Here is a 21,795-nt window from a genome sequence, read left to right as displayed (position 1 = left end):
CTTGAAATTTGTGCTCTAGAGGAGTGGGTTTCAAGTTCTCGTGATAGAGATCCACATGTAAGAACTATGTTTTACATGATGACTCGTTATGCTGATATAGGTGCTTGTCTAGGTGCACACACATACATACCTAAAATCGAAGTTTCATGAAACAGTTCTTCCTCTTCCTTTATGCAGTGTATTCTGATATTTTCTTTTCTATTCAGTTAAAAGAAAAAAAAGCTATGTAGCTGCAAACCACTAAATTGATTTCACAAGCTGTTCATGGGTCTCAGCCTGCAGTTTGAAGAAGTGAGTAGATGCTGGTTGATTACTGCATTTAGGGGAGACTTTGAAACACTGGTTTGTTGCCAAGGGTCTTGCTGGGAAAACGTGAATATGGTGTCTGCTTTTTGAGATTCCCAGCTGTCCATTGACCGAGTGGGACAGGGAATATAACTATACATTCCTCCCAAACACACCAAAACTTGCAAAATTTCAAAGGAAGTGCTAACTTCCTTCGTAAGATTCTGTAATGCTGAAAAGGACAATGCTTCTTTATTTTCAAAATTATCGGGCCTGTTACAGATTTAGGAGTAAGTAGGAAATAGCTAGCTAAGGAAATTTGTCAAATACTAATGCTAAAACATACACAGAAACCTGAAGAACTGTTTCAGTAAGAAGAGTAGAAAGCATCCTCGTTTGACTATTTGGAATTGAGGAAACTGGGCACACTTAGTGGTATTACTTGACTAGGTGTAAATTATGAGCAGTCCTTGGAGAGAGGACTTTTATGAGCTCTAACCACAAGGGATCTTTTTGTCAAAATATGAAACTGTTTCTTATCCTTCAAGCAGACAATTTAGAGCTTCAGAACACAAGAGGGGTCTACCCATTTACCTTAGTTTGCAGTTAGTTGAGGAATAGGGTTGAAAGGACATTGCTTTAGAAATTGGAAACTAGACACTTTTCATCAGAGGAAGGTTTATTCTGGGGCACTGTATAGTCTGATTTCTACTCAATTTGGGCCTAAAAGTTAGGGTTTTGGTAGTGGAGGTTTTGTTTTCTAACTCCCAGTGGAAGTGTAACTATTACAGTAGAGTGATTTTTACTTTGAATCTTTCTAACCACCTTCCTTTGACAAATCCACATGAGCCAATGACAGTGATCTGAACTCACAGACAGTAGGTTCCAGATTTAAAGTGTCTGGAGGGTGTAGGGTTCCATTGCATTTCCTGATGGGTTGGTCCCCTTCCTAATGGAATTATCTTGTGTGGCAAAGGAATGAGAGTAAATTATCCTTTTTTTTCTTTTTTTTGTGCACGGTGGTGGAGGGAGGCACAGGGAGAGGAAGAGAGAGAATCCCAAGCAGGCTCTATGCCCAGTGCAAGCCCCATGCAGGGCTTGACCTCATGACCCTGGGATCATGACATGAGCCAAAATCAAGAGTTGGATGCCTAACCAGCTGAGCCACCCAGGCATCCTACATTATTGTAATTTGAATGATAATTTTCTCAGGTGCACGTGGCTTAATTACCAACGAAGAATACCAATGTCGTTCTCATGCCAATATTTGTTCTCCATCTAGACAGTGAGAATAGTGAGAATAACAGAATGAGCTAGGACAACTCCCAAGTCAACGGCTTTTCAGGTTTTGTTTTCTTCTTTTACCCCAGTTAGAAGAAACTAGTATATTTGGAAAGAATTTTCTTGGTTATGAGAAACAGAGACCATCCGCTTCAGAGGATATGTTAACATGAGAAAGATCTAAGATTTTTCTCCACATGGAATGAATATTTTCTTTCAGAGAAATTATCCTCATAGGAGGGGATTTTCTGCTAGAACATCCAGTTTCTGACAGTTCTGTCCAGGCTCAGACAACTCTGCCTCTCAGAACCTGATGTCTGTAGGACATGGCACTTGTCACTGCTTCCTCAGGGGCATTGCCTGGGCCTGGAATTTTTCCTTGTGCTAAATAACTAAGGTTCCATGCAAGAAATCCATGTGTAAACTCCAGGTTTTTCTCTAGGATCAGGACAATAGCAACCATAAACTCCTGTGCTTTAGTATCTAGCCCTGCTGCTCATGAAAAGAGCTGTGATTTCTACTACGCCTGCGTTCTATGAAGAGGCTGACAGGGATTTTGACTTCTGCAGAGGACCTTCCTGCATTTTACCTCTGCTCTAGAGAAAAAGCCACTGTCAAAAGCAATTTATCATTTTCTGCAAGTTTTTTTTCAGAGGAACTCCTTTCTGTGGCAGTCATCAGAGGGTCTTATTCACAAGGGTCTCTGCTGATCCTGGCCTGAGCAATGTGGCTCTTGCCTTGCAAGTTCCATGATTCTGCATCCTCCTTAATGCTCTCCTCTTTTGGGTCTCTAGTATCCTTGCTCTTGTCAGTTGGGAATACCACTGGCCCATGACCAATATTTGATAGGGAACCTTCTCAAAATTCTCTGGTGGAAACTGAATTTTATGTGATCACCTTGTCTCCTACCAGCATGAGAGTTTCCCCGAGGAGTTTAGCAATCTCATCATCATGTCAGCCCCTGAATTGTGGGTGACTGCAGAAAAGAAGACAGATTTGGGGAGATTCTGTAATTGAGCTTTTCTCACTTTCAACAGTTTGATGAATTAGAGGATTTTGTGGAGTACGGCTTACCTCTACCGGACCCAAACTGACTGTGATTTTTAGTACATGTTGAGAGTGGAATCAGGGAAGGAGAGCTCCAGAGAGGTGTTCAGGTGATGTTCTCCTCAGATAGTTTTAATGGTTTGTATAACTATTTCTCCAGAGACTAGGGAGTGAATTTTCTGGAAAGATTATTCCTCAGGTTTACAACCTTTCAGCTCCTTCTGGGCACCTTCTCTTATCATAGTCCAGTCAATTAATTAGAAAGCAAAATGACCTTTCTGCAGTATCGAAGAGATCTTGTGGTCAAAATAGGAAATTAATTACAAGTACAAAATCATCACTCACTTTACTCCCGTTTTAGCTTGTTAGTCCTTAATTTTAAGTGTCTCTAGCCCTCCTTGCTGATCAACCTGGATTCCTCCTCTGGTAGTAGAGCTCAGTCTTTTTCAGTTCTCTTACTTATTAAAGAAGGAATCAAGCTCTTTACTTACTGAGAAACAGGTCTAATCTTTGGTTCTAAGTAAAAACTATTCTTTTCACAATCATCTGAAACCTGACTTGGTAATGTCTCAGGACTCTATCTCAGTAACAGCAATCTTTCCACACTTGTCTTTCTTTCCTGGCACACATACCCAGACATTTGTCCAAGGGAGGCTTTTCTCTTCTTTCTTACTCAGTGTCTTCTTGTCTTCAAATTCTTGTTTTCCGAATTCCTCCGGTTTCTCGAAATAGCCTTCTCTTTGCTCTTTAAACCTGCATTCCCTGAAGGAATAACAGAGCTTCACTTCTTTGCACACACTACAGAAGCATACAGTGGTCATATTGCATGGTATGCACGTTAGTATCTCTAAAACCAGTTCACTTCAGAGCCCAGGTTCCAAACCAAACTACACACAAACAAATTTTAAAGGTATTTGTGTAGCAGGGGTCGTGGGGTGATTGGTGGCTATGTTTAAACCACAGATAGCTCTCATACATTAGTCTGAGGAGGGAAATAAAGAATTAGAAGTCTAAGGTTTTAATGACCATAAAGATAATATGTAAGATGATTTACCAAATAAATGGGGGTCAACAAGAATTGTATGCTTTCAACAAACATAAACTTTCCGAATCTCCTTGTTTTACTAGCCTGCTGTCAGCTCATGAAGTTGACAGACAGTTTTGTTTTGTTTTTTTTTTTTGACTCCTACACGGAACAGGAGGGAAGTAAGCAGCTAACTTGTTAATAGCAGAAGCCTAACCCCAAATGGAAAATAATAGATTATTTGGTTTGCCTAAAATGAGACAAACAGATAATCTCTCTATGGATTATATTTCAATTTTGAGCTACTTAATTAGCAACTAGAGACAGAAATCCAAAAGTTTTCTTTGTATTTAGAGATTCCAGATCTAGAAGTTCTGAGTTGCTGCTGATATTTTATTCTTTCTTTTTGTGAGATTTCAGTGAGGGTTGAACACCTACCACCCGCTTCTTTGCTTTTTCATGTGCTTATGAACTTGCTTGTTACTAGTTTACTAATTCTTTCTTCTGTGGGTGATTACTTTTCAGAATCCACTTTGATACCTTAGTTACATGTAGGCATTGATTTAAATACAGGTAATCCCTCTTTATGTAAATTGAATAATCTGTATATGAATGACTGCTTTTACATCGCACTGGCAATTCACCACTTGCCTTTTGTTGGTTTTGCTACCGAGAGTAGTCTAGGGCTGATATGATCGCACCATTCTGGTTCTAAAGCAGTGATTTAAGTGTTATCTATAGATGCAAATACTTTAGACTGGTGTATCTCAAACCCCAATGTTTATCAGAATCACCTGCAGAGCTTGTTAAAAACACATTTCTGGGCTCTAACCCCCCCCCCCCATTGCATTTCTCATAAGTTCCCAGATAATGCTGTTGCTAGTGGTATGGGGACCACACTTTAAGAATCACTGCTTAGGGATTTTTCTCCTATTTCAGAAATATGCCTTTGTAGGACAGATGGTTATATCAAAAAAAAAGAAGAAAAAAAAAAAAAAACCAAAACCCAAACCTCAAGGAGATGACAGGGTTTGGTGGGCTTTTAAAAAAAATATTCAAATGATCCCTGTGTGAGGGTATGAATTTGCTAGTATAAGTAACGTAGCATTTGTATAGGCTCTGAGATACTGTCGGAAGTGAACATTCAAAGAATTAAAAAGTAAAACCTCCAGGGGCGCCTGGGTGGCACAGCGGTTAAGCGTCTGCCTTTGGCTCAGGGCGTGATCCTGGTGTTATGCGATCGAGCCCCACATCAGGCTCCTCCGCTGTGAGCCTGCTTCTTCCTCTCCCACTCCCCCTGCTTGTGTTTCCTCTCTCGCTGGCTGTCTCTATCTCTGTCGAATAAATAAATAAAATCTTTAAAATAAAATAAAATAAAATAAAAATAAAAAGTAAAACCTCCAAATCTACAAATACTCATATCAAGTCATTATGTTGTATACTTTAAACTAATATAATGTTATATATCAATTATATCTCAATAAAATGGGGAGAACTTCTAAATCTTATCACTGCCATTTGGGATGAAAGACTTGGAAGAAGAGGGGAGGTGAAAGAATAGGAATGTTGGCATCTAGAAGGTCTCAGTTAAAAACCTTGTTCTGCCACTTACAGTTAATGAATGATTGTTGTTTTAGTATTAAATGAGATAACATATGTGAAATGCTCTGATTGTTGTAGCTGTCTTTCAGTTATTTTCATAGAAGCTGGCCTCCTCTCTGTTGCTGTGTACACTCAGGAATCTTTTCAAACTCCATGGGTGATAAATTTTATCCCAAATCATTACTTAGAAAATAATCAGATCCCGGGGCGCCTGGGTGGCGCAGTAGTTAAGCATCTGCCTTCGGCTCAGGGCGTGATCCCGGCGTTATGGGATCGAGCCCCACATCAGGCTCCTCTGCTGGGAGCCAGCTTCTTCCTCTCCCATTCCCCCTGTTTGTGTTCCCTCTCTCGCTGGCTGTCTCTCTCTGTCAAATAAATAAATAAAATCTTTAAAAAAAAAGAAAAAAGAAAATAATCCTATCCCAACATTTGCAGCCCTGTGGATGCTATAGAAATATAGACAAGATATGGACCCTGTTTTCCAACTATTTAAAATCTGCTTAGAAAGTTAGGATCCTTTCCATTGAAAGTACCACACTATATTAAATATGGGGTAAACTGTGACCTTTTAAACATAAAAAGCTCAGAGATAAGGCAGTGGCTCAATGCAGTTATCAAGGTTCTGGATTCTTTCCGTCTTTTCTCCTCTGCCATCTTTAGCATGTTGCCTTTTGTTTTTGAGCCTCTCCTTTCAAGGTCACAAAATGGCTGTCATAGCTATAGACCTTATATCTTTAAAGGCACCATTACAGCCAAAGGCAGAGAAAAGGCAGAGTTTTTGTTATTGTTTTTCTCAATTCTCCTTTATCAGGGTGGCCAATCTTTCCCTGGAGCAGACTTGCCCTTAGGTCCTGTGAATCAGGATTAGGGTATATGACTGCGTGCTGGCCTGCAGGAAGACTAAAAAGGCAGGTATATGTGGCTTTTCAGCTTCAGTGGTGGGACTAGCAGGTAGGTGAGAGAGTTGAGAGGTGACTGTTGGTAGACAACAGGGAGAGTCTACCAAAGGGAGCTAAGACTATGATCCTTAAAGATTAGAGATAGTTCTAGGCAATTTCTCATTAGGCAGAATTGTGTGCTCTAGGGCAGGAGTTGGCAACCTTTTTCTGTTAAAAGCCCGATAGTAAATATTTTAAGTTTTCCTGGCCACAGATGGTCTCTGTTGCATTTTCTTCCCTGCTTTTTCTTTCTTTTTTTCAGAACAACCCTTTAGGGGCACCTGGGTGCTCAGTTGTTAAGTATCTGCCTTCGGCTCAGGTCATGATCCCAGGGTTCTGGGATCAATCCCTGCATCGCATCAGGCTCCTTGCTCAGCGGGAAGCCTGCTTCTCCCTCTCCCACTCCCCCTGCTTGTGTTCCCTCTCTCGCTGTCTGTCTCTCTGTCAAATAAATAAATAAAATCTTAAAAAAAGAAAGAAAGAAAGAAAGAAAGAAAGAAAGAAAGAAAGAAAGAAAGAAAGAAAGAAAGAAAAAGAAAAAGAAAGAAAGGAAGAAAGAAAAGAAAAGAACAACCCTTTAAAAATATGAAAACCATCCTTAGTTTGCTGGCCATATGAAAACAGGCTATAGTTTGCCAACCCTGCCAAGGCCATGAAGGCTCAGAGGAGAGGCAGATGAGTGAGGCTAAAGTCATGATTTTGAAGCTTCCTGAAATTCTGGGATTTGAGTCATCTTTGAAAGATGGATAAGATTTACACTGAGAAATCCAGTTCCTTCTGAAGGGAGCAGTGAGTGGGGAAACATGCCTGTAATGCTTACTATAAAGTAGCTACATGGTACAGGCAAAGAATGAAAAGCAACAATACCTCTGCAGGTGAGATGGGCTAAATTGCAAGCCAAAGTTAGGGAGTACTGAGGTATGAATACCTAGACTGCGTCAGCCACTGACAAGCCAACTTTCTAAGTAGCTCTGAGAAATGAAGATGCCCTTTTGGCTTAAAGCCTCCATGCTGACTTGGAGGCAGTGTCTGAGGGAGGCAGTGTCTCATGTTAACAGTTGGCCCTTCAGTAGGAGCTGTTGCTACTATGACTAATTAAAGGACAGACATCATGTGTTTGGAGAAGACTATTGGTCTCTTAACCATAGCTACACACAAAGATTATAACTCGTCTTAAATTTGTGTGATTGTTATTGACAACAGGGAAGATTTGCAACAACTAGTAGTAAGTCACTCATTCACTGAACATTTATTGAATGCTTAGTGTGTGCCAGGCCCTAGAGATACAAGTTGAGAAACTCACAGTCTAGAGGGAGGGGAAACAATATATAGAGAAATAATTATGATAGAGTGAGATAAGGGTTAGAAAATATATGTATAAGGAATTGTGGATGCTGAGAAGAAGGAACCACCAATTCATCCTGATTTAAACTTTCTAAGTGACTCAGTCTAATTATTTCTGTCCTTCAATGGCCGTAGATTATATCCTTAATACTAGCCAATTATCTTGCAGATCTGTACCATTGATTACAAAGAGGCCTGTGTGAGATACTGTAATTGAATCAAATCCAAATCGTCATCCAGAAAATTCACCCAGCAATTTCAAAAATTCTGCTGCTGCTGCCAAGTTTTTAGGGTCCTCTTTCTGTGCAAAGTATACAGCTTGTAGTGTTTGTGCTTCCCACTATACTGGTATGAATATTGGGATCTATAGAACAATTGTTTTCCCCAGTAAAACTTACAGAAAAGAAGATTCTATGGCAGGCAGAATCATGCCTCAAAGAGCCCCCCCCCCATCTTAATCAGCTATGAACCAGGAAATACAATATGTTACATGGTAAGGGGAGAATTACGGTTGCAGATGGAATTAAGGTTTCCAATTGGATGACTTTAAAATAGGCAGATTATTCTGCATTGTTGAAATGGATGGCAATGTAATTACCAGGGGTTTTGAAATTGGAAGAAGGCGACAGAGAAGAGGTTGGATTGATAAAATATGAGAACGACTCAGCCCATCTTTGCTGACTTTAGAGATGGAGGAAGGGATCCACAAGCCAAAGAATGCAGGTGGTCTCTAGTTGCTGGAAAAGGCAGGGAAACAGATTCTCCCTATGTTAGTTTGTCAGGGCTACCAAAACAAGTACCATAGACTAGTGGCTTAAACCACAGAAATTAATTTTCTCATCATTCTGGAAGCTAGAAGTCAGAATTTAAGGTGTTGGCAAGGTTGATTTTTTTCCTGCGATCTCTCTCCTTGGCTGGTAGATGTGTCTTATCTCTGTCTTTACATGGTCTTTCCTCTCTGTGTGTCTGTGTCCTGATCTCCTCCTCTTATAAGGACACCCGTCATATTGTATTAGGTATTAGGACCTACCCTAATAAACCTTATTTTAATTTAATCACCTCTCTAAAAACCATATCTCAAGATACAGTCAGTATGAAGTCCTAGGGATTAGTTGGGTGGGGGGAGGCAGTCTGTAAAACTCCCCTAGATCCTCCAGAAGAAACATGGGTCTGCCACCACTTTGATTTTAGGACTCCTGACCTCTAGACTATAAAGATAATAAATTTGTGTTAAGTCGTCGAATTTGCAGTATTTTGTTACAGCAAATTAGAAAATGAATATGATTCCAAGTAATCTGAGGGGCGCCTGGGTGGCTCAGTTGGTTAAGTGACTGCCTTCGGCTCAGGTCATGATTCCAGGGTTCTGGGATCAAGCCCCGTGTCAGGCTCCCTGCTCAGTGGGGAGCCTGCTTCTCCCTCTCCCTCTAGTGCTCCCCCTGCTTGTGTTCTCCTGCTTTCTGTCTGTCAGATAAATAAATAAAATCTTAAAAAAACAAATAAAAAAAAACCAAGTAATCTGAGTCTACTAATAGGAGACTGATTAGCTGAATTGTGGTACTTCTATACAATGGAATAACAGTGACAAAAATACTGAAATAAATATCTATTGACCAATGAATAGATAAACAAAATGTGGTATATGTATATATACAATGGAATATTTATTCAGCCTTAAAAGGGAAAGAATTCTGACACATACTACCTAATATGTATGAACCTTGAAGACATGCTAAGTGAAATAAGCCAGTCACAAAAGACAAATACTGTATAATATCACTTATATGAAGTATTTAGAGTAATCAAATGCATAAAAATAGAAAACAGGATAGGGTTTGCCAGAGGCTATGGGGGGAAATGAGTTTTTTAATGGACGTGGAGCTTTAGTTTTGCAAGCTGAAAAAGTTCTGGAGACTGGTTGAACAACAATGTGAATATATTTAATACTAATGAACTCTATACTTGAAAATGGTTAAGGTGGTAAGTTTTGTGTTATATTATTTTAAAATAGTGAAACAAAATTAGGTTTAAAAGGCAATGACAGAAAAATAGGTGTAGTGTGCTTTCATTTTATATTTTGAGAGAAAGGATATGTATATATCCTTGTATGTACCTACAATATCTCTGAAAAGATACCCAAGAAACTCACATAGTGATTACTCTTGGGAATGGGTTTGTGGAGAATTAGGAGGTGGGAGGGCAGGGATGGGAGGAAAACTTAAATACTCCTTGACACCTTCTGAATTTTGTTTGCCACATATTATATATTGAAATCATGGTTTTTACCAAGCTCATAGACACACAGAACAGATTGGTGGCTTGCCGGAGGTGGAGGAAAGCGTGGGCAAAATCCGTAAAGGGAGTCAAAAGGCACAAACTTCCAGTTATAAAAATAAGTTCTAATGGAAGGAAGGAAGGAGGGAGGGAGGGAGGGATGGTGGGAGGAAGAGAGGGTTAGGGACTACAGAGAGGGTTATCTCACTTAGGTCATCATTAGGCTGTGAAATTGCTTTGTCAATCCAGCTCCATGTAAGTTTCAGGATAAATAAGACCTACTTCTTGCCTTGGCCCTTAAAGGGCTAAAAGCTCTTAGTCCCAAAGTGTTCACCAGGCTTTAAGGTACACACATATTTTGTGGTTTGGTGTCTATTAGTGTATTGTCAAAATCTCTAGGTGTTGTTTTTGTTTGTTTGTTTTTTGTTTTTAAGAACAACTACAGTGTGTTCACTTAGAATCCCCCCAAAAAGAACTATAAATGAAAAAATAAGAGGTAAAAGAAATATAATAGTGTTTTCTGCTTCTTAAAATCACATGAACTATAACAAGAATAGAATAAAAGACACTTAAGAGTAGCAACAGGTTATGACTCTTGTGGGATTATTTCTTAAGACTTCTGCTTGCCAATCGTTAGGTAACTGCACAAGTTAGATTTTAACACTCTTCAAAACATCCTTCTTAGTACATGAGTCCTTGCATCATACATTCCATATAAAGATTGCAACATTTTATTACTATAATTGTTGCTTAGAAGCTGTTCTGGATTGAGACTTCTTGTTATATATGGATGTGTTTTCCTTACCAACAATCTTAGACCCTGTTTTTCTCCAAACAATACTTAGCCAAAGGAGCGTATTTCCACAGAGCCATATCCTTATTTTTGTGGCTTTTGCATCCATCTGGAACCTGTTCAGTTATCTTTCCCTTTTTGTTTAGAGTTTTACTGTAGCTAATTCAGCATCCAGAAAAGTGCTTAATACATAGTAGGGGTGCAATAAATTGTAACAGATGACTCATTGTGAGCTCAGTGCTTCAGGGTTATAAAGGGCATACAAAGTTGTCTCTAGAAGTGAAACACTTAACAATTTTATAGAAGCAAAATTTCCCTAGATAGCAAAAGTTTCTTTGAAAGAGAATTTAATGCAAATTTATAAGCCTTTTACATCTAGTAGGGAGATTATTATTACTATCGTACTATTAACAACAACAGCAGCAGCACTCACTAGTAAGTAACATCAGTAGCTAAGTCATGCTAAGTGCTTTAACTTTATTATCTCTCATGTAATCTTTCCACTGACCCTATTAGATAGATGCTATTGTTATGCCTGTATTTATGGCTGAGGAAAGTGAGCTCAGAGAGATTAAGTAATATGTGCAACATCACATGGCTAGTAGGTGGCAGAACCAGGATATGAACTAATTTAGTTAAGATTTGGACTTGGCACTTACTTCTAATGCAAAATTATGAGTTTGCCATTATCCTCTTCAAAATTCCTACTGAAACGGCCAAAGGGACATTTAAGAAGGGAGGAAGGAGGGAAAGAAGGAAAAGAAAAGAGGATCGGTATCTGCATTACAAAGTGGGATCCTCATGCTAAAAGAAATACTGGAGGGTTTTGTTCAATATGAAATTCAGTTGAGGTAAGGGCCTACCAACTTAGTACTATGTATAAAAAGCCCACCTAAGGAGTGAATAAAGGAAGCATCTTTTATTCCTAGTTTACTAAAAATGTTAATTTTATCAAATACTTTTTAGGATCTATTTAGATAATCTTAAGTTTTTCTCATTTGATTTAATGTGTTAAGTTATATTAATAGAATTCCTAAATATGCATTCATTGAATAAGTCCTTTATAGTTATAAGCAAGACAGTTCACACTGCAGAACCCAGGAACAATTCAGACACTGGAATTACCAAGTACCCCAGAAATCAGAGGAAAGAACTTGAAATATCCTTTGTTTTCCTTTAGGATTTGAATTTAATTTGGAACTAAATATGTTGTTTGCAAGTAAATACTGGTTCCATGAACCAATTATTTTTAATGCTACCAGCACACTTAAATTGATACCTTGTATCTTAATTAAATTGCAATTAATAAGTATACAATAAAATCTTAAAATAACTTTAGGAGTGCAAGTCATTACAGGACCTCCTTTTTATTTTTATTTTTTTTTAAAGATTTTATTTATTTATTTGACAGAGATAGAGACAGCCAGCAAGTGAGGGAACACAAGCAGGGGGAGTGGGAGAGGAAGAAGCAGGCTCATAGCAGAGGTGCCTGATGTGGGGCTTGATCCCATAACGTTGGGATCACGCCCTGAGCCGAAGGCAGACGCCTAACCGCTGTGCCACCCAGGCGCCCCAGGACCTCCTTTTTAGAAGCTATTTTAAAAGAGCTCATGTAAACATGCGGAAATATTTACAGGAATGAAAACTTTAAAATCTTAATTAGTGTAGTTTAGATTAATTGTATACACTGTGGCAGTGACAAGTGACTTGTTACCTGTTGTGATATGAGAATTTGGGAGAATTGAAAGCAGTTTTGATCTCTACCTTATTAATTCCTTCAGATATTTTGGGGTTTTTTTTATTATTATGCCTTCAGTTTTTCTGATATGACTTTTAGAAGTCTTCAAGTATTTTGTAACCTGATTTTTAAAAAACACAAATGGAAAGTAAATGTTTTTTCCCAGGGTGTCTGGGTGTCTCAGTTGGCTAAGGTTGATTTTGGCTCAGGTCTTGATCTCAGGGTCATGAAATCCCCTGTTGGGCTCCGAAACCAGCAGGGAGTCTTCTTGAGATTCTCCCACCCCCAAAATAAATAAATCTTAAAAAAAAAAAAAGTTCTTATTTTTCCCCCTCCAAAATGCAAGGTAGTGAGAAATAAAGAGATTTTGAATTTGCAGGATTTAAAAAGTGATTTTAAATATTTGGTTGTTTCTGTTTATTTTCTAAAAGAGGAAGAGGGAGGGATAATGGAAGATGAGATTTGGTTGTAAGAAGGAAGACCAAAGTAGGCAAAGTAGGGATAGGGTAGGAAAAAAGTAAGAAGGAAATAAACCAGAAGAAGGCAATTACCAGGAATAGCGACTCAGCTTTACTTTCTTTGCACTCTAAAACTCTTTATCTCTGTGGGAATTCAGTGGGTTGAAACACAGTTTCAGCTTTGAAAAATCAAAGGAGTCAACTAGGATAGCCACAGAGTAGTCATATATGATTAAGTTCAGCCAGTAGTAGTAAGAAATTTTTTTGTCATTTATTTAAGAGCTTTATTGAGATATAATTGATAAACAAAAAACTGCATATAGTTAATATATACAATTTGGTGAGTTTGGACCTGTGAAACCATCACTATAACCATCACTAAACCTGTCTGTCACCTCCAAAAGTTTCCTTGTGCCTCTTTGCATTTTTTGTTGTTGTTGTTGTCTATTTGTTTTGCAATAAGAACATTTAACATGAGCCCTGCCCTCCTAACAAAAATTTTAAATGCACAATAGAGTATTGTTAACAGTAGGCACTATGTGACACAGCAGATCTCTATAACTTTTTCATTTTACAATACTGAAACTTCATACCCATTAAACAAAAATTCTCCATTTATTCCTCTCCCTTAGCCCCCTGGCAACCACCATTCTACTCTTTGCTACTGTGAGTTTGATTATTTTGGATACCTCAAATAAGTGGAATCATGTAGTATTCATCCTTCTGTGACTGGCTTTTTATTTTTTTCAGGCTGAATAATATTCCATTGTATGTATATATCACTTTTTCTTTAACCATTTGTCTATTGTTGGACATCTGGGTTGATTCCATTATCTTGACCATTGTAAATAATGCTGCAACAAACATCAGAGTACAGACATCTCTTCCAGATTCTGATTTCTGTTCTTTTGGATTTATACCCAGAAGTGGGATTGCTAGATAATATGATAGTGAGAAGTTTTGATGACGTAAACCTCTACATCTCTATGTAGAGACAGCTCAGTTTCCAGCAGCTGTTACTCAAATAACAAACATTTGGATGAAACTTTATGGGTCAGAGTTGGAGCTTTTTTTCTTCTCTTTTGTGGTGTTGTTAGTCATAAGGGAAAAATACTCTTGTGTTACCAGCTAATTGTTTCACTTCTTTGTCTCCTTTTCCTTCTCTGTCTTCTAGACAGATTCTGAAAAAGAGATTGGATAGTGGAAGAAAGGTTTTAAATTGTTTTCTGGCATCTGTCAGGGGGACTTAGGTAGGGTATATCTTTTGGCTTTTCTTATAAACACTTGTTAGCAGAGGGCTAATGAGGCTAGTGGTTAGATACCCCAGTCATGACCTATGTTATATTCTAAAGCCTGACTCTGAACAATCATATTAAATATGTACCTTTGGATACGAGGATGAATGAACACAAACCTACCCCATTCTGAGAAGTGTACAGGGTATGCACTATGAAGGGTTAGTAGCACCATCTTTACAGAAAAGGGACACCCCATTGCCCAAATTGGAAACCATAGAAATTGCTTCAGCTAATCAAACATTCCTCAATTTTCCAGTCACCTAACCAATCAACCTGTTGTCTTTATTCTCTCCAAAATAGCCATCACTAATCAGAATTGCAACTTCTCACCTATGAGCTAACATGACTCAGTGATTTCTGCTGGCTTTTCCCTCATGCTTATGGCCCCATTCATTTGGATCTCTGAAATGATGTTGTTTGTATTACAGAGCTCTCATTTGGAAGACAGTGAATCAGCAGTGTTACTTTGCTGTGAATGTGAAGAATCAGATATCTTTAGTGGTTCCAATGTACGTAGGTATATGTTTTTATACAGCCTTTGATATTTCAAGTGAAAGCTTTTGGGGTGAATTTGGCTCTTAAATGCAACTGAGATAGTGCCTATTATTTCATCTATTTGGCGTCACACAGCCAAATAGTCTCTGAAAGCAAATAAGTGACTTGGAACATGTGTCTATATAATGGTATATATGTATGCATAATAATCTCCACTCAAAGCATATCTATCTACAAAGTAGAGAAATGTTGTATCCTGGAACTTTAGAGTGAGTTCTCCCTCAATAAAGAATGATTGTTTTGTGGGTTTTTACATTTTTTAAATTGTCAGTAGTTTCCTTTTCCCCATGGCAACTGCTTGGTATTGGTGCTGTCACTAGATATTTACTCCCCCATGTACACAGAACTAACACATCCTGGCTGTTGATAATGTTAAGCTAAATAATGTTATAATTACTGGGTCATTTCAAATGTGGAACTGTCTAACTACATTTCATGAGATGTTATAAATTTGTTTATCTCACCTGATCCCCAACATAATTGCTTAATTATTGCAAATTACCAATGCAATCAGGCTAAAGTTAGAAAAGGACTTAAACTGACTTTTTTTTTTTAAATGATTTTATTTACTTATACGAAAGGGAGAGCGTGAGAGCATGAGGAGGGTGGGCCGAGGGAGAGGAAGAGGGAGAAGCAGGCTCCCCACTGAGCAGGGAGCCTGATGTGGGGCTCTATCCCAGCTCATAACCTGAGCCGAAGGCAGATGTTCAACTGACTGAGCCACCCAGATACCCTTAAATTGACTTTAAAAATTTTTAAATATCTCTTCCAACAGGATAACTGCCTTTGCTAGCCATGGCTAAAACTAAGTTCTACAAACCATGATGATAAAATCTGGATTCTGTCCATTTCGGAATGTTTATTGTACATAGTAGGCACTCTATAAATATTGTTGAAGTTTCACCAATGGAAACTCTGTCTCTCAAAGTGAGCTGTGCCTCCTAAGTATATCACCATAGTACTGCCAATTCGTAAGCTGTCTTCTTTACTTCTCCATCATTGCACAAAGAAAGTGATCACTATTTCAGGACCTCACTCAACTATTACATTGACTTACCTGGTTGCACTTCATTCAGCATTTGATGATGAATGTGGAATGGCAGGAAGTTATTTTGACATGCTCATTCCCTAGTGGTTGAAAACATTAACTGAGGAATTCACAAGAACACTTATTTATTATCAACATTTTGCAGATGACAGACTGAGGTTGGAAAGGTTATATTCTTTGCCCAGTGTTGTGTGATAAGCAAGAGCAGTGCTGACGTGAGATCTCAGCTGCCTCCCATCAATGATCTCACTGTCAACAGGCCTCATCATCCTTGATGGAATGTATACCAAGGCTCTTCATGTAGTTTCCTCAAGATGATTTTGCTCAGTCTGCATTGGCATCCTCTGGATCGGACCGGCTTATTTTTTGGCTCATTTTGCCTTCAAGAGACCAGTGCATGGCAATCTATATGAAGGGTATTTTTATGAAGTTGTACACATGTGGGGAAAAGAGATGACTCTAGTTTTAATGGTTCTCTGAGAAACAATTAGTTGAGTATATGTATTTGCAGATTATTCTGGATTGCTTTATTTTATTGCCAGAGCTTTCATTCATTTAGGTCAGGTTTGTTGTCTTTTCCTCTTCATAAGGCAAAAGTGGTTAAACGTACTGGCTGGCTTTTAAAAAGTATTGGATTCTCCTGTTTTTTTTTTTTTTTTGCTTAGGGAGTACTTCCCATACTTCCCCCCCCCCCTTTCCTCAGCTCCCCATCCCCACCCTCATGTTAAAGGAGATTAAAGAGCTCCTTCCCAGTGTGAAGGCTTAAACTTGAAAACAAAATTGTTTGGAGAGTAAACTGATTAAAATCCCCAGTTTGAATTTCTTCAAAGGAAATGGCATTGGATCTTGATAACTGAAGAAGTTAACTGTTGTAAAGAAGAGCAGGAGATAAAGTCAATCGCTGAAGAACTTTCTCTTCAATCTCAGGATAGCAGAATTATGAACTTTGGTTGGCTGTATTCATTAATTCACTTACACATGTATTCATTCATTCATTCTGCAAGCATTGATTGACTATCATGTACTAATTACTGGGCCCAGGGCTATGGAGGTTAGGTATAACGTATAGAATCTATCCTAACAGCAAACTTTTCAGCTATAGGATGAATGAGGTCTGAAGATCTAACATAAAACATGGTGACTATAGTTGATAACATTGCATTTTATTTTATTTTATTATTTTTTAAAGATTTTATTTATTTATGTGACAGAGAGACAGCCAGCGAGAGAGGGAACAGAGCAGGCGAGTGAGAGAGGAAGAAGCAGGCTCCCAGCAGAGGAGCCCGATGTGGGACTCGATCCCGGGATCACGCCCTGAGCGGAAGGCAGACGCTTTAACGACTGCGCTACCCAGGCGCCCCAACATTGCATTTTATAATTGATATTGCTAAAAAAGCAGAACTTAAATGTTCTCACACACAAAGAGGATAAATACGTGAAGTGATGAATATATAAACTAACCAGATGGGGGGGAATGTTTTCATAATGTATATGTATATCGAATCACCATGATGTACACTTTAAAATCTTACAATTTCATTTGACAATTCCTCAATAAAGCTGAGGGTTTATTTTTAATTCTACCATTAGGAGAATTGTATACTCTATGCTTCAACAGGTTAGTTTTATGGATATTCATGGAAAGCCATGAAAAGGAGAGGAGAAAATCATTCATATGCAGTACATGGGGAGAAGAAAATAAATATGTGGATGAGTAGAAAGAAACTTGGCTAGAGGCAAAGAAGGGGTAGCTCTCTCTCTGGAAGAGGGCTGACTGCCTTAGATCTCCTTGGGCTTCCTTGGAAGAGAGGGGAGGAGTATAGAAAGGCTCTGCCTCTTCTCTGGTCCTAGTCAGCTTCTGCAGAACCAGATAAAGGGTGGAAGCAGCTTTTCGTTCCTTTTGCTATGCACAGGGTTGTTGGACGCCTCCATAATGGGAAAAGGGACTGTCTGCCCCGGAGCAGGGTTGATAATGTGACTGGCAAAGGTCACAGAGGAAGAAGATACTGGCCCTCGCTGCAGGAGTTTCACTTCGGCTTCAGATAAGAAAGAATGTAGGCAGTGACTAAAGCAGGTTGGGGTACTGGTGGCTGCAGTAGCCACTGAGACTCCTGAGAGTCCTCTCCACTCCCCATTCCCATACCTGCTGCGGTCCTGCCTAAAAGGAGAAAAAGCCCTGTGTGAGTGGAATGCCAATTATCATGTTTATGGGGGTTCAACTAGAAACAAGTAGTTTCAGGGGCGCCTGGATGGCTCAGCCGTTAAGCGTCTGCCTTCGGCTCAGGTATGATCCCAGGGTCCTGGGATGGAGCCCCACATCGGGCTCCCTGCTCGGCGGAAAGCCTGCTTTTCCCTCTCACACTTCCGTTGCTTGTGTTCCCTCTCTTGCTCTCTCTCTCTCTCTGTCAAATAAATAAATAAATCTTTAAAAGGAAGGAAGGGAGGAAGGGAGAAAGAAAAGAAAGAAAGCGACAAGTAGTTTCATTACTATTGCAGGGTTCTATCTTCCCCAGCCTGGACGGTCAGGAAAATGCTTGTTACATTAGTTTATTTCTTCAAAATACAGCAATTTCTTTCTCTCCTTTCCCTGCTTGTCTGACCCAGTCCCACCCTACCAAACAGGAGGGACACGTGTAGGTGGTCATAGTACTTTTGTGGTCTATTTCATTCCTTTGCTTGGATATTAAATCCTTGTAGGGAATGCGTTTTCCTTCCATGTAATCAAAACAGCATTTTGTTTGATTAGCCCAGTGAGAGGAAGTAGTGTTAGCCTTTTGTTATTAAAGAAAGAAAAAAAAGAAAAGGCCACCCTCAAATCAAATATGGAGAAGGCAGACAGAAAGGAAAATCTAAAATGTAAGAATTATTTGGTTTAACATGCTTTACATTTTCATTTTATTTTTTAATTAAATTCAATTAGCCAACATATAGTATAGCATTGGTTTTTGATGTAGTGTTCAGTGATTCATTAGTTGTGTATAACTAACCCAGTGCTCTTTGCATTTTTAAACTGTATATTTGTATTCTTTTCTAGGGCAGGACAGGTGTCTCAGAACATAGTAGTATCCTTCTAGATGGCAACTTCCGTGGAAGTTTTCATGTGTAGTCATTTTGTGGAGTGGGAGAATGGCTTTGGAGAGAGAGAATGTTTTAACCTCACTAAGTTTAAGATAAAGGATTTAAGAATTATAAGAAGTTTTTAGTGTTATGATAAGCCCTAATTCAAAGCCTGCTGTTGAGTAGCCAGACTATGGATTGAAAATAGAAGGGACTTTAATCTTTAGAATTCTTCTGAAGCATCCTGTTTTTCTTGTATATTTTAAGTCTTGGAATGTGGTATATGGGATGATCAAAACAATGAATGATTTATTAGCTCAGAAAGTAAAACTATATTTAAATGGGGGGAAACTGCTATTGTCGTTAAATCTACTTCTGTAAGACTAGAGATTGTGAGCAGACACACACAACTGTGTGTTGTGGGTAACCTACAGATATGGCGATAACCTAAGTAGTTGGCTGGAAGGTGGTGATGGTGTGTAGGCCGACAGTATGTGCATCTGGTCGTTTCTGATGATCTGTATTTACCTTCTTTCATCCAGCTCTTAGTACTGTATTTTTTCCTTTTTACAGGCTCATTTGCAGAGATATCATTTCACTGGACAACATACACAAATATAAAAAGGAAAAAAATGAAAATTTGTTGCTAAGGAGATGTGAGTTTTATTATGAGTTCCAAATGACCAGTTAGCCAACAGCAAACAGCTGTCCCACCAGAGTTTAGGATTATTTGAATTGTTTCTGCATTGCCTCCGCTGCATAGTAGACCAATTACTGGCTAGGGCACCTGGTCAGAGAACAGGATAAGTGTTGCCGGTGGCAAAAAACATAGTTTCACCATGAACGGTATTCCTATTTTTCCCTTTGGAGGAAGTCTGATCTAAATGAATAAACTGTTTTGTTTTGTTTTGTTTTTGCAAATGAAACTGCAAGTAAAATTTAAAACAGAGTAGATAAAAATGTGTAGATTATAGATATTTCAGAGCTGACCAAAAGAAGGTAAACATTGCATTGGAGTATAAAATATTTCTATTTTACGTGAACTAGGTTTAAAATGAATGAAAAAAGTACAAACACAAAATGTAGAAATTACAAAGGACAACGTATCAACTTATCATGAAACAGGTTGCAAGTATAGAGTATAAAATACAATGAAATATTTTCCAAAGATGACCCACCCACAAAACAATTACATTAAAATAATGTACACATTTAAACAGATGTCCCACGACCACCACACGTGAATAGCTTAACTAATCATTAAAAAAAAAAAATCACTGCTTTCTCTGAAAAAGAAGAGCACACCATAAGCAGAAGGAATTCGAACAAGAATTAACAAAAGATTATCACTGCTATGAGTAAATGAGTGACGTGGAATGACTTCTGTAATTGTGGTCACCATTACTGAAGAAATGACACAGAGGATCTACCTCCTGTGATGTCAAACGTATTTTTCTTTGTTCCAGAATAAGATACAATCAGAAAGCATAGCTCAACTATTTTATCTTAGAATAACAAATGAGAAATAATTTTCAACTTTTCTTTTTAAAAATCTTACCATCTTGAGTGACTTATCTGAGGGAAAATGAGATTTGTAGTAATCTTGGGTATACAGAGGCTATTTTAAGAATTACCCTTATCATTTAACTCAGTAGTTCTCATTGCATTTGCACATTAAAATCACCTGGTGACCTATTAAAATAATTTAATAAGAGTATCACCCAGTCCAGTTAAATCAGGTTCTCAGTGAGTGGGACCCAGGTATAGGTATTTTTTTTTAGTGGTCCCAGGATTATTCTAATGTGAATGAGGGATTAAGAACCACTGTTTTAACTCTAGCTATGCTAATTTTTACACCTCCTGAATCAGAGCTCCAATCTGCAACGTCTGTACCATTTGTTTCCTTGAAGAATGGACAAAATAAGACACTGGCTAGAATCCTAAGAATTGACTTTGCAACTCAGTTACAATGCATTTAACTTTTATTCAGTGAAATTCCTTGGCTAGGCTTCTGTTAAAAGAAGAGCAAGATCCAAATCCTCAGTGAACCTGTGTCAATTAAGGGCCAGGTTTTCCATGAAGTTATAAAGACTTATTCTTCCTGTGTCAGTACCACTAGGAGCTAGCATAAAGACAAAGTATTAAAGACCACTTTTAGACGTTGTATATTATACATTTATTGAAATAAAATATATATACAGAGAAGTGCACTTATCTTGCACTTTTATGTATATCTTGATGAATTTTCACACACATCAAGAAACTGTGTAACCCATACCTAGATCAAGAAATGGAATATTACCACTCCCCTCCACCAATTCCCCCTTCTGCTAACACCCCTTTTCTCCCTTTTAGTCACTATTCACCTTCCCAGCCATCATCACCCTCAACCCCCAAGGTAACCACTATCGTGAATTCTTGACCATATGATTTTGATGTGAGCGTGAGGCTATGCTCTTTAGATGACCTCTTTGACCCCCAGAATCAGGGCTCAGCATCATGTAATAAAGAGCTCAGGTGCAAGGTTCAGACAACCGGGGTCAGAGTCCCAGCTCCACCACTTCCAGGCTTTGTGACTTTACTTCTCTAAGCCTCACTTCCCCATCTATAAAATGGGGATAATAATAATAGCTGTCTCAGAGAGTTGTTAGAATTAAATGAGGTGATTTATGTAAGGTATTTAGAGGGCCCGGCACATTTTCTATGCTACGTAGGGAGCAGGGGCAGATGTAGGATTCCCTGGTGTCACCATCTCTTCCATAGCGTCAGGACAGTGCCACTATTGTCTATGGGTACAATGTAAGTTTATGGTCCAGCTCTGTAGGAGAGGAGGAGGAAAAAATAGACATCTTGACCATCTTTCCTTTTCTTCACCATCCTTTATTTGCCTTGTGGCATGAGTAAGTTGTGGCCACTTCTAAAATATATTATTTAGGGGTGCCTGGTGGCACACTTGGTTAAGCCTCTGACTCTTGGTTTCAGCTCAGGTCATCGCAGTGTTGTGAGATTGAACCCTGCATTGGGCTCCATGCTCAGTGCGAAATCTACTTAAGACT

The 21,795-nt window shown here is 38.6% G+C and overlaps 1 protein-coding gene across 2 annotated transcripts in view; it reads left to right on the top strand.

Moving 5' to 3' along the window:
* The window catches only part of SSH2 (slingshot protein phosphatase 2), a 240,628-nt gene that overhangs the window by 39,735 nt on the left and 179,098 nt on the right, over positions 1 to 21,795 (top strand). Inside the window, exon 2 of one of the 2 annotated variants that reach the window (XM_045773220.2) lies at positions 14,508 to 14,588. The exons of the other annotated variant lie outside the window; for it this stretch is intronic. Within the exon in view, the coding sequence (XP_045629176.2) occupies positions 14,508 to 14,588 (81 nt within the window). The remainder of the gene's footprint in view (positions 1 to 14,507; positions 14,589 to 21,795) is intronic. 2 annotated transcript variants of the gene reach the window in all.

The sequence above is a fragment of the Ursus americanus genome, chromosome 23, assembly GCF_024610735.1.
Source record: "Ursus americanus isolate L20-20 chromosome 23, mUrsAme1.1.p, whole genome shotgun sequence".
Classification (NCBI taxonomy): Eukaryota; Metazoa; Chordata; class Mammalia; order Carnivora; family Ursidae; genus Ursus; species Ursus americanus.
This window is presented reverse-complemented; position numbering and strand designations above follow the sequence as displayed.